Source organism: Mesoplodon densirostris, chromosome 12, assembly GCF_025265405.1.
Source record: "Mesoplodon densirostris isolate mMesDen1 chromosome 12, mMesDen1 primary haplotype, whole genome shotgun sequence".
Taxonomy (NCBI): Eukaryota; Metazoa; Chordata; class Mammalia; order Artiodactyla; family Ziphiidae; genus Mesoplodon; species Mesoplodon densirostris.
The window spans coordinates 34,728,946-34,742,239 of record NC_082672.1 but is presented as its reverse complement, the minus strand read 5'-3'; the positions used below and the strand labels follow the sequence as shown (position 1 = coordinate 34,742,239).

General features: G+C 37.0%; 1 protein-coding gene across 4 annotated transcripts in view; it reads right to left on the bottom strand.

Moving 5' to 3' along the window:
- PTPRK (protein tyrosine phosphatase receptor type K) overlaps window positions 1-13,294 on the bottom strand; it is a 584,222-nt gene that overhangs the window by 372,200 nt on the left and 198,728 nt on the right. For all 4 annotated transcript variants that reach the window (XM_060115422.1, XM_060115424.1, XM_060115423.1 and 1 more), the window contains exon 3: window positions 584-855. In XM_060115422.1, coding sequence (XP_059971405.1) covers window positions 584-855 — 272 coding nt within the window. The remainder of the gene's footprint in view (window positions 1-583; window positions 856-13,294) is intronic.

The following is a 13,294-nucleotide window of genomic DNA, read 5'->3' as shown; positions in this document are numbered from 1 at the left end:
CAGTGGGATGGAATGAAGCATTCACTTCGTCACTAGAATGAAGACTCTAAATTCTTACTGAAATTCTTTAGTGCTACCTTTAAGTCAAAACTGTCCCCCACTCAAGTCTTGGTGAGGTTTTGTTTGCCTATTTTTATACTCCATGTAATTGACAAAAATATTTTAAAATTATTGAAAATGCCTCCCCCTTAGATAACATATTTCATGAAACACTATTTCATGTTTATTTTTTAAATGTTATCTTCAAGAAGCCAGTAAACCAATCCAGTCTGAATAGTACACTCAACTCAAAAAGCCTATTTCTTCCTGAACAGAGACAGAAATATATCTGTCAATAAGCAGCTCTTTGCCAAACAACCAACAAATTTTGTACCTAAACTACATTTTTCCATATGTTGAAATATTTTCTCTACTTTGCAGATTTTGTGCCAATGTAGTCAAACATTTCCTCAAGCATAGCACTGGAGGAGAGCTAAAGAAACAATCTCTTATTCCTATGGGGCTAGTATTTACCTCTAAGTATTACATACACAGTGAGATCCAATGACATCAAAGCATGAACCAGAAAAGAACAGGTGATTACCTGATATTCATTGGGCCAAAAGGTGCTCACTGCTAGCTCAGCCCGAAGCCAATCTCTACCCGTGAATCCAGTCACATTCCATATTGGATTGGCAAGAGGTCCTTTATTCACCCTAACCAATATGTTCAAAGTGCCAGGATTCAACCCTTTCTGGCTGTATAATAGGTAACTAAAGTCGATACAGTGAGTGTCGTTCTCCTTCATTGTAGGCAGCTGAAGTCTGGCTTTTTCTCCAGGGTCATGATCTGAAGAATCCACTATCATATAGGAACCTGAAATGACATTACATAAAATAAAGCTAAATACATATATAAGCAAAAGGGGAAATATAATAATAGAAAGAAAGCTAAAATACTAATCTATTCTGAGTATTAAATTTAATTTTAAAAGACTATCTTCCAGAGCAGAGGTATAAAAAGGTATCAAACAAGTAGGTAGATGAATTGAATTTATAGTGGGTAACAGATATTGTTCAAAGTACATAACATGTACAAATTCATTTACCCTTCACAACATGTTATTATTCCTATTTTACAAATTAGGAAATTGAGGCACAATTAGTAACTTATTCTAAGTCAAACAGACCATGTAGAGCCTGGTTCAAGTCCAGATCCCACTCTAAATAATCTCTAGTCTTGCTAAACAAAGGTCTTTTATCAAACAAACAAAAATAAATAAACAAACAAAAGAAATATGTTATTGGCCTGGTTTACATAGGGAGTGTATTTTTCCTTTTTCCCATTCATAATACTAATGCAGAGGGGGGCTAAGAGTGCAGGCACTGGAATCATTTCTGATTTCAGATCCCAAGATTATCATTTATGCAAGTTGTGTGACCTTTTGCAATGTACTAGAACTCTGGACTTGTTCCGGGAATATGGATACTTTGCAGTGTAAGTGTGAGGACTGAAGTTTAACATGCCAAACTTTTAGAGCTGAGACTCTGACACACAGTAGATTCACCTACTTGAAGCCTCCTCCACTAACCTGTCAGCTAATCACCATTGCTATTGTCTCCAATTCTGTAATAGTCCCTAAGCTCTTCTAGAGCTGCAAGAAATCTGGTTTGAAAATCACTAATCTACTCCACTACCTTTGCCTTAAACATTCATTGGTAATCTATCATGAGGAGGCAAAAAACATAAAGAGTCTCAGCCTCCCAATTCCTCATAGTTCCACCCCCAAACACACACCCTTTGCATGGCAGGCACAGTCATATAGTGCTAAGTATACATTAGCTGCTATTAGTCCTAAGACCTCTTCAGAAAAACAACCAGTTTTTCTCATGTCCCTTTGGATTTTAACAAAGACATGTATCACAAAAATGTAACTATTTACATTTTAAGTAATGACACCCATTTATCACACTTAAGGTAGAACACAAATTTTATTGTAAAATATCTTTCCCCAGGGTGTAATTTTAACCAAAATGTATTAGATGTAGTGTTACAGAACCCAGTGTTACAGAACCAAGTGTTACACTTGGACCTCTCTTACTGATGAACTTCAAGAACTTTTTTTTTTTTCTTTTTTTGCGGTACGTGGGCCTCTCACTGTTGTGGCCTCTCCCGTTGCGGAGCACAGGCTACAGACGCGCAGGCTCAGCAGCCATGGCTCACGGGCCCAGCCGATCCACAGCATGTGGGATCTTCCCGGACCGGGGCACGAACCCGTGTCCCCCACATCAGCAGGCAGACTCCCAACCACTGCGCCACCAGGGAAGCCCAAACTTGAAGAATTTTAATCAACCCTCTGTGTCTCCTCCTTAAAACACAGTAACTGTTGCCATGACACACTAAACACTCATTGACTACCCATCTAACTAGTTCAATTAACCCCCAACAACAAGTTCAAATCACAGCAGATAAGAGGGCTTCAACTACGTAGGAAACTGAAATTTCAAATTTTACTAATTCCTGATCAGTGGTACTTTACGGTTCAGAACTTTTGTGAAGATTTCATGTGACAACACTGTCAGTTACCAAGCCAAGTACAGAATAAACTTACTATAGTGATAGTAATTGACATGACTTTCACTTCATTTTTCCCAGTTCTCATCTTCTCTTGTAACCTGGAATTCTTTTCTTTTCTCCTTTGTTCTCCCCTGATTCTCGCAGATCGCACATTAACAGAATAAAATGGCCATGTATATTTTGAAGAAATTACGTCTTTCTCTTTTAAATAGGATATCCTGGGTCCCAGAACAATTTATAGAAGCAGGATGTTTCTATTCTTGTTTATACTCACATTCTGAAGTCCATGGCTGAATTGCAGAGATGTCTTTCATATTTACCACAGCAGAACAGATCAATTATGGTTATGGCTTTTAAGTAGGACCAGCCCCGAGATCCTGGATAAGTTACTTCGTGTTATTGGGCCTCAGCTTCTTCACAAACCTAGTGACCTATTTCTCCACAGCTATTACAACTTTCTTCAGTGACATATTATGGTAGTAGTGGGTCTTAATTATTTTTATAAGTCTGCATCAATTATGGCTTCTGATTGTCAATTTTAAAGTAGTGCTCTCTAAATGATTTACAGGTTTTCAAATAGTTATTTTCTTCCATTGTAAAATAAACTTTGAAATAAAATGTTTTGTCTCATATTTTAATTATATAGTATGATATTTACCATTAAGACCATTTAGCAATTTTCAGCCAGTTGCATTTTTAAGCTACAATAGTTTTTTTATTAAGAAAATGGGATCAGCAAAATAAATTAATTTGTAGGAATTATCAATTTGATCATTAGAAAGACAAAAGCCACAAAATAAAACCTTGTCCAAACTATTTCAGCATTTCAAGGGCATCTGGTGCAAGTTAAATACATTTTTAGAAGTGCTGATATTTTATTTCTATAGACTGTTTCTGCTAAATGGGCTTCTTTCAATGCAGCCTGACTATTGCTACATTTTCTGAGTGCTATGGAATAATATGTATTTATTTCACAGTTCCAGAAAGGAAGAAGCACTAGCATCAAAAAGCCATCTAAATCCTTCTGCCATCTGACTTCAAATAGTGGCAATTTACCCCCTAGGCACCATGGAGGTAGCTGCCTGTTTGACACAAGGTTCCCTTCCATCATCCCAAACATAGAGAACACTATGCTATTCTTATCAACTTCTAAAAATTACTTCCACAGACTCCCAGAATAACTGGCTACCAACCAGAAGAGTCAAGAAAGTGTGTAATACGTACTTCCTTCATTCTTTATGTTATAATTTAAGCTTATTTACTATTGTTTTGTTATCAGCTAACTAATCCCTTAGATTTCTGATGAGTTTAGTTCTATTCAGTTGTAATTTAGCTATCTCAAGGCTTAATAATGAAACATTTGTGGGCACACACATATAATGTACTAATTTTAATCAATGTAACTTCTTTAGTGTGGCCTTACAAATATTCCTTACAGTCTCTTGAGCAATAGAGTTCTCAAATATATCATTTAAGACAGAGGAGAAAAATGTAAATGGTTATAATTTTTTTTAAAGTGTAACCTTCCTGTAAAGTTATTTGCCAATGAGAATCAAAAACCTTTATAAAAAGATATATGCCCTCTGGTCTGGCAATTCCAAATCTAAGAATGTACACTAGCAAAATAATCATGTATAGGTACAAAGATATAGCCTTAAAAAGATGTCTATCTCATCATTACACTGTTTAAAATAAAGAAAAGCAAAAATATTTTAAAATGTCCAATAATAGGCACTTTGTAAAATTATGATAAAATAGTTTGATGAATAATTATGAAGTCATTAAAAATGATATTATTAAAACCATTTAATGGAAGATATAATATGTTAAGTAAAATATGCAGGTTATAAGATATTATACTCATTTATGAAAATATATATTTATACTAAATAAATGCATTTGTGTAAGTGTGTGGGTGTATTCACATATGTACACATAAATATGCATATGACTTGAAAAGAACAAAAAATACATAGCAAAATGTTAACTGCACTATCGGGGGGAAGCTGTACTTTGTCTTCTGTTTTCTTATTTTTGTTCACGTATATTCACTGAATGTTCTACAATGAACATGCATTAGATTCGTACGCTCAAAAAAAAAAAAAAGACTACATGAATGCTATCTTACATCAGGAACATCAAATGAATAATGATAAATACTTAGGAAATAAACACAGGGTTGGTTTTTTTTTTTTTTTTTGCCTTTTAAAAATAAATCCTAGTTGAATCCTACAGATTAACAGCAACTTGGCTTTCAAAAACACACAATACAAAAACCAGGAACTTCTCATTTCTTTCAGTTCATTAAAAAAGAGAGAGGCTGCAAGTACTTAGACTAAGGAGCAGTTTTTATTTAAAAGAAGACACAAAGAAAACAAGTCCCATATTCATAAACACCACAGTCTAATATCTAGATAAATAATGCCCAATGGATTTTCTGTATTAATGAAAACTTTATCTTTAAGCTATACTTCTAGGAAAAACATAGTAACACAGACAATAGGATTAATTGCTAAGAAAATAATGAATGATAAATAGGTTTCCATACTTCTCCCTAAAACTCCTTTATTGTACATTAACAATATTTTTATTAAATCAGTTCTATTCAATGTCCATTGAATTTTCCCTATAAAGTAAGCACAGAGAAATTTCTACTTCTCTGCTTAGTACTGACCACACTCCATGATCTTGCCCCAAAGTACTTTTTCCACATTACCTCCCACTACTTCTCTTCACAAACCAGCTTCCCCAAACTGACAGAGCGCTCACTATTTTCTCCACATATCATGCCAGTTTTCTCCTCCAGAAAAGGCTCATGCTTTTATAAGAAATCCTCCCCTCATCTCAGCCCCTAGCCAATTCTTACTCACTGTTCTTCTTCAGCCCCAGCCCACCTTGACCTTTCCCTGCCCTCAATACACAGTTTCTGCCTTTCTGGTTCTATCCCTTCATTATACAATACAATGTTCTTATACAAATTTTAAATAATTTACATAGGAACATTTATCTTCCACAGAAGAGTAATAATGTTCTCTTAGAAAGCACGTGATTTGGCTTCCCTGGTGGCGCAGTGGTTGGGAGTCTGCCTGCTAATGCAGGGGACACGGGTTCGAGCCCTGGTCTGGGAAGATCCCACATGCCGCGGAGCAACTAAGCCCGTGAGCCACAGTTACTGAGCCTGCGCGTCTGGAGCCTGTGCTCCGCAACAAGAGAGGCCGCGACAGTGAGAGGCCCGCGCACCGCGATGAAGAGTGGCCCCCACTCCCCGCAACTAGAGAAAGCCCTCACACAGAAACCAAGGCACAACACAGCCAAAAATAAAATAAATAAATTTAAAAAAAAAAGAAAGCACGTGATTCATTCAGAGTCCAATCAGAAGACAGAAGTCACACAGTAAATGTAACAGTACAAGTATAATATAAAGAATTATTAACTACAAGAGGGTAGAGACTTTAAAAGTATAAAGAGAACTCTAAAGGTAAGCACAATACCCAAGGCAGAAAAAAAAAAAATGTAGAAAAGGGAGTGAGGCTGCTTAGAATCAGATCCCCTTAGAAGGTGTGGTTGCAGCCCACTGGGTGGTGAAAACCTTTGCTGGGTCACTCAGTCTAGAGCTGGTCCACACCTGCGGGGTAAGCAGGAAACGTTCACATATAGCAGGGTTTGGAGTGAGCTATGTGAATGCTGGGAGGAGAGGGCAAGGTAGTCACCAGGCCAGGGCTGGGGCTGCAAGCTCACGAGGCACTGCATGCAATGGGGACATACAGCTACGCAGGACCAGCAAGAAGAAACTAAAATACAAAGTTCAGTCAAGAGTAAAAGCTCCAGGGACTTCCCTGGCGGTCCAGTGGTATAGAATCCGCCTTCCAATGCAGGGGACGCGGGGGCCATCCCTGGGCGGAAAGCTAAGGTCCCACATGCCGTGGGGTAACCCATGTGACACAGCTGCTGAGCTTGCGCACCTCAACTAGAGAGCCCACGTTCTGCAAACTACAGAACCCACGTGCCACAACTAGAGAGAGAAAACCCACACACCACTGCTAGAGAGAAGCCCGTGAACCACAACAGAAAGCCGGCACACCACAACAAAAGACCCTGCGTGCTGCAACGAAGACCCAATGCAGCCAAAAAAAATTTTTTTAAAAAGAGGAAAAGCTCCTTCCCGCTAAAACACCCCCTCAGCACCCTCTGACAAAGCTTAACATTGTGCTAGTTACAAAGGAGAAATGCTTAAAGGGTCAAGCTCCACTCTCATACAGCAGGTACTGCAGGGTAGGTTTAGAGCAGCTTAGCAATGAACTGACACTGCATTAAACAACAACTTTGCATATAGTAGAGGTTCACTGAGAACTTCTTTGGTTAACTGAATGACTGAATGAGTGAGAAGGAGACAAACAGACTAGCTCTTAGAATATAACAGCATATAACTGTTGAGGCAGTACCAACTCTACTTGAGATAAATTATCTGAAAATGTCAAAACAACAACAAAAATAAAGCAAACAACTGGAACTGACTTATGCTGCTTCCAAACAGAATCATTTGATCAAAGAGTATAATGTTTGGAAGTACGCACGCACTTAACGTTTTTGTCAGAGCCACTCGTATTATACAAAACCTATTAGAGCAATGGTTCTCAAACATTTTAGTTGTAGGAGACCCCTTTTCCACTCTTAAAAAATATTGAGAATATCAAAAAGCTTTTGTTCCTGTGAGTTCTTGTCTATCAATACTGACCATATGAGGAATTCAAACTAAGATATTTCAAAAACATTTGTTAATTAAGTTAATATTAACAGTAATAAAGCCCTTCTATGTAACCCAAATAAAATATTTTTATGAAAAATTACTACATTTTCCCAAAAAATATAGTATGAAGGCATATTTTTGCAAATCTCTTTAATGTATCACTTAATAGAAGATACCTAGATTCTCATTTTTTACTTCTTCATTCAGTCTGTTGTAATATTACACATCATGTAGCCTCTGAGAAATTCTACCATACCCTCATGAGAAAATGAAAGGGAAAAAAGGAAAAGGAGTATCTTAGTGTTATTTTGACAGTAGTTTTGACCTCACAGCTCCTCTGAAATGGTCTTGGGGACCCACAGTGGTCCCTGGACTACATATGAAGAATCACTATATTTTAATATGCACAATTCTCTTTAACTTCATGCTATAATGAGAACATTATCAGTGAACTTATTTATACTGAATCTACTTCCTCATTCAGTCACTGCATGGTTTAAAGATCTCTATAAAACAAAAGTCTTTACTGGGATGTTGGATGTCTGGAGAATAAAAATCAAAAAAACTGAATAGTTTTACACCAGTATTAATATAAAGGGTGTATTGATCAAGGTACATCAGAGAACAAACAAACACACACACACACACACACACATACAAAGAAAGAAAGAGGTTTATTGGATGGAACTGGCTTATGTGATTACAGAGGCTGAGAAGTACAGACCCAGGAAAGCCAATGGTATAGTTCCAGTCCAAGTCCAAAGGCTAAGTAATATTCTACCTTAATAAGAAAAGCATTTTTGTGTGTTCTGAAGACCATATTGAATAGCTACCATAAGCTACCAAAACACCAGCACACTGTGCAAAACAGTTAGTTCCTGGCCCTGAGTGAGATTTTCCCAGCAGAAACAAAGAATATGCCACAAACTGTTGATGTGAAAAAACTAAAGACACTGAACACTAATATAATTTCATGCCCAGCCAGCTTAAGAAGCCATAATCAGGACTGCTGGATAGAGGAACTAGTGACAACTGAAATAGCAATTTGGGTCCCAGTCCATCTGGGATGATTTTTTTCTTTATTGTAAAATTAATATTTCTAAGCATTTACGTGGCCATTACTAAACTGAAGGCAATGTCTTATTTTTCACAATATTTTTCATCTTCTCATTTCCTTTCATCAACTTTTTTCTCCTCACCCCAATTTTGCTTCATCTGATTAGGTGGCAACATGATATACCAAGTAAATAAAGCTAAGAACCTAGAAATCAGTTTGATTTTTCCCTTTCCTTCACTTTCCTCTTGTAATCCCCTGGCAATTACTATTGCCTCTGAACCGTCTCCTCAATCCATCCAACTTTTCTTCATCCTCACTAGTTTATCAAGTCCCTCTCACCTCTCAGGAGGACAACTAGAAGAGGCTCCTAACAGGTTTCATGAATTCCACACTAGAAGTCCTACAGTAGTTTTCTACAGGCAGCCAGAGTTTTTCAAAGCATACAATCTTTTCTCATCTCCACACTGCAGTGAGAATTAAAACCAAACTTTTTAACCTCTCAGTTTCAGTATAATCTTGCCCTTGCCTTTCTCTCTCACATTGTCTCCTACCCCTTTCTGCTTTTACTCAACATGCTCCAGAAACAGTGGACTTCTTTCTGCCTTTTAAAGATCCAAGCTTATGTCTGTGTCAGTGTTTCTACACTGGATTTTCCTCCGCTTGGAATACTCTCTCCTCAGCTGGCTTATTTTTATCATTCAGGTCTCATCTCAAATACCGTATGTTTGTGAAGCATTCCTTGGTCTGTTAAGTAGTTCCTTCCAAGATTCTTTCTAACATGCCATTCTTTGTTATTGCCTTCATAGCACTTGCCATTTACCGAATCTAATTAATTTGTTTACCTGATTGAAAAACTCCACAAAAAAGTTGTACTTCATCTATCTTGTTCATTCAAAAATCTAGAACAACATCGGGAGCCTTCAGCATGGAGTGGAAGGCTTTTACGACAACATTTGACAACCATCTATTCAGGTTTCCTGCTCTGCATGTCTGTAGCATTTCTATAATGCTCTCTTATGTACCAAATATACCATATTGGTTGGTGCATCCCCCCAGCCCCAGTGCAATCTTTTCAAGATCAGAAACCTCTTTTTCCTCCTAGCACCTAACAGAGGAATTCTGCACATATAAACTCTTGGTGAACTCCGATAAAGGTCAGCAAAAATGAAGAATTTCAAAAATTGCAGCAGTGTTGTTTTTTCAAAGATAAAACAAAAAGGAAAAAAAATCATTGAATCAAATAACTTTAAACAATGTTCTAAAAAAAAGAGAGAGAGAGAAACAATGTTCTCAATGTTGACAGTTTCCCCCAGAGATTCCATTATTTTGGTAAGGTTGACATAGGTGCCCTCACTTTTTTCATGGTCTATTATTATTTTCTTCAAACATTTACCTTCCATTATTTCTTAAGATAATGCCTTCTACTAGATTCACCCCCTACATTATAAAGTTTGTTTCTAAAGGACAGAATGAGGCACATATTTAGAAAAAGTAAATTCGTCTCCCAAACTCCAACACAAAAGGACAGAACTTGCAACTTCACAGGATTCTATTCCAACAACTTTACTCTCCCGAAAATGTCCCTCCAATTGCCTTGACAAAACATAAAACTTTTTCATCAACATTCTGCAGGAATAAAATTTCTCTTAATCCCTGAGTAAGGGCTTTGTATTTGTTCTAGGTAGCCAACTTACATTTGAAAATAAAATTTTATTTTCAAGAACAGCATCTGAAACTTTCAGAAAACATAGAACTGTAAGAAGAAGGTTTCAGGTAAAATAGCACAACATTTCTCCTTCTTGGGAGACTAGTCACCTCAGGAAGTTTACCTGCTACACCTTAAGATCCAGGAACGAGGGACTTCCCTGGTGGCACAGTGGTTAAGAATCTGCCTGCCAATGCGGGGGACATGGGTTTGAGCCCTGATTCAGGAAGATCCCATATGCCATGGAGCAACTAAGTCCATGTGCCACAACTATTGAGCCTGCAATCTAGAGCCTGTGAGCCACAACTACTGAGCCCGCATGCCACAACTACTGAAGCCCGTGCTCTCAAGAGAGAAGCCACCACAATAAGAAGCCCACACACCGCAACAAAGAGTAGCCCCTGCTCGCCGCAGCTGGAGAAAGCCTGTGTATAGCAATGAAGATCCAACACAGCCATAAATAAATAAATAAATAAATAAATTTATATTAAAAAAAAAAAGGTCTAGGAACTGGGCCAAACATTGTGCTACAGTTTAATCTCCTTCCCCTACAACATCTTAGAAAGCAAAAACATGAACCTAATTGGCCCTTACTTTGGCTACCTGAATTTTCATTTTCACCTGTATGACACAGAAAATCTGTGCAACCTATTATCAAAAAGACCTATTATTAATAATCACCCACCCCCTCTTAAAGAGACGCTAATTTTATAACTTGTGTGCTTTTCTCATCAGGATCTTTTAGGACTCCAGTTTTCCCTACTCCTTAACCATCTGTTCAACTCTCTAGCTTGGGCAAATAATTAAACCTTTCTCTGTCTTGGTTTCTTTATCTTGGAATGCCTAAACGCCTTAGGTCTGCTGTCAGGACTAAATGAGACTGTCTGTATGATGTGCCAAAACACACTGATTAGGGGGGTCCTTAATACATGTTCCTTTGTCATATTCATTCCTTTATCAAATAATACAGAGAATAAAACTGGAAAATGTATGAAAAGAACATTTTCAAAGTTGAAAAATGAGATAACAATGTTGAAGAATAGTAAACTTTAAAACTTCCAATACAGAGGCACTCAAACCTTTCTCAACCCTTCCCTTCCCTAACTCCTTTCAACCCATGTGAATCAACCCTCCTTCCCATCTCCTTCTTGCCTATTTCTTTCTAACTCTACCCTTTTCACTTTTTATCTTTAAAATCGGATATAAATACACACTGGAAGCACACATACACATAATGTTACCAACAGCTATAAAACTCATAAATCTAAGTTTAAGATCTTTGTTCTAAGATTTCTCTGATTTCTGAAATCTTGGCACTCCCCCCCGACCATGGCTCTCCAAACTGTGTAGCTTTTGTGTTATGTGGTACTGAAATGTTTTGAGAAGCAGTTGCTAAAATGAAAAGCAACTTCAGAGAGAATAATCAGAGTTGCATTACCCCAAAAGGCAAGAGAGTCTTTATTCCATAACCAATTTTGTAATCATCACTTGCCTTTTCAAAGGAACCAAGACTGAAAAGAACACTGAAAGGTATGAGAAGATAGTATAGCCTGCGGTCTCTGGAAACTGCCTAAAGACTAAATATCACATTAACAATTCCAGCCTGTTGTCTGGATATAGCTTAATTCTGTTAATAATGAAAGACCAGAACTTAAGGTCAGCCCAGAATGAGCATACAGTATTTACTTATTTCCATATAAACGGATATTCCCAAAAACAAAATACCCTACTCAGCAGTCACAGTATGTCTAAGGGTACCAAAAATCTATTTTAAAATGTTAATATACCATATAACAGAAGAATAAGACTTTTTTTTGACTTAAAATTAGTAACAAGAGTCAACAACTACTGAATAAGGAAATGGCAAGCAATGATCAATCAGAGAACAACTCAGCTTGAGCAAAAATTTCTCAGCTGAGTTCTCAGGTTCGAGGATAATCAGGCTACAAGAATTCAACTGGCAACCAAGGAAGTTGCTTCTTTTAGTAAACCCTAAAGTTCCAAATTACAATAGAAGACACTTTATAAAAGATTTGAAAGGAAGGAATAACATTCATTCCACTCTCACCCAAAGGAAATCACATTCCCATCTATGAAAAGGTTAAGAATTCAGGCTCTGAAGTCAGAGACCTGATTCTGTAGCCTGGCTCTGACAACCACTCACCCCAGCCATCCACCTCTCCTCTACCATTTTACTGATGAAAATCAGTCCCAGAAAAGATAAGTGTCATAGATATAATAAAAATACTGTTTTAGAGGATTGTTATGGGGATTACAGAAATAGGAACTATCAAAGTAAAAACATATTTTTACTTTTTTACTTACAATGTATTATTTAAACCAAAAATCTGTCTGCTTGTTTTTGAAAACAGTGCCTGCCTTAGATGGCATAAGACAAAGTGTTAAAAAAAGCAAAAGGGAATGAGAACACAGAACATGAGAGAAAAGTGAGAAATCAAATATAGAGAAATAAAGAAAAGAGTCCAAGTGAGGTGAGAAAAAGAGAAAAAAGAAGTGCTTACACTTTAAATGTAAAATTTGGAAAGACAAGAGAAAAGAGGCACGAACGCAGTGGTAGAACAAACTGGGGTTACATTTATTTTCTGTCTTCCCAAGTCACTTCATAAACCATCCAAATATGATAAAAGAAACTGAAGTTCCAGGAAACAAAAAAGCAAAAGAGAATGATATCATCACCTCAAATGCAGAGATTGTTGCTTTTGGTCACAAGACGATTACTCTTCTATAATTCAAGGATGTGATATAAAAATTTTTAAAACTACAAGGCCCTTTTGAAGTCTCCTGAGCCTACATTAATTTAAGATAGCTCTAGTGGAATTAGTCATTCCCAATACTAGAACAAAGCATAATATTGTTCTCTAGGATAAGCTATTCCATCTCCAATGCTACCAATCCACCTGTTATTAAAAGAAAAAAAAAAAGGAAAAAAAACCACCAAAACACACCTGGTCAATTGTAAACTGCCGTATTGGTCAATAGTGAGGAAAGGAAGAACAGGCAAATACTTCTCTGACTGCTGAAATACGATTAATTCAACTTCCTCTTAGCAAATATAATCACCCAAGGATATTCTTCCAACAAAACATTCCTTTTAAACATAACCAGAAAAATTGCATGATGCAAGTGAACAAGTGACCTCCACCCCAACAGTGCTCTTGTTGCCCTAAGAGCAAATAAGGACTGTATTTTCTTTTCATAAATGCTAACT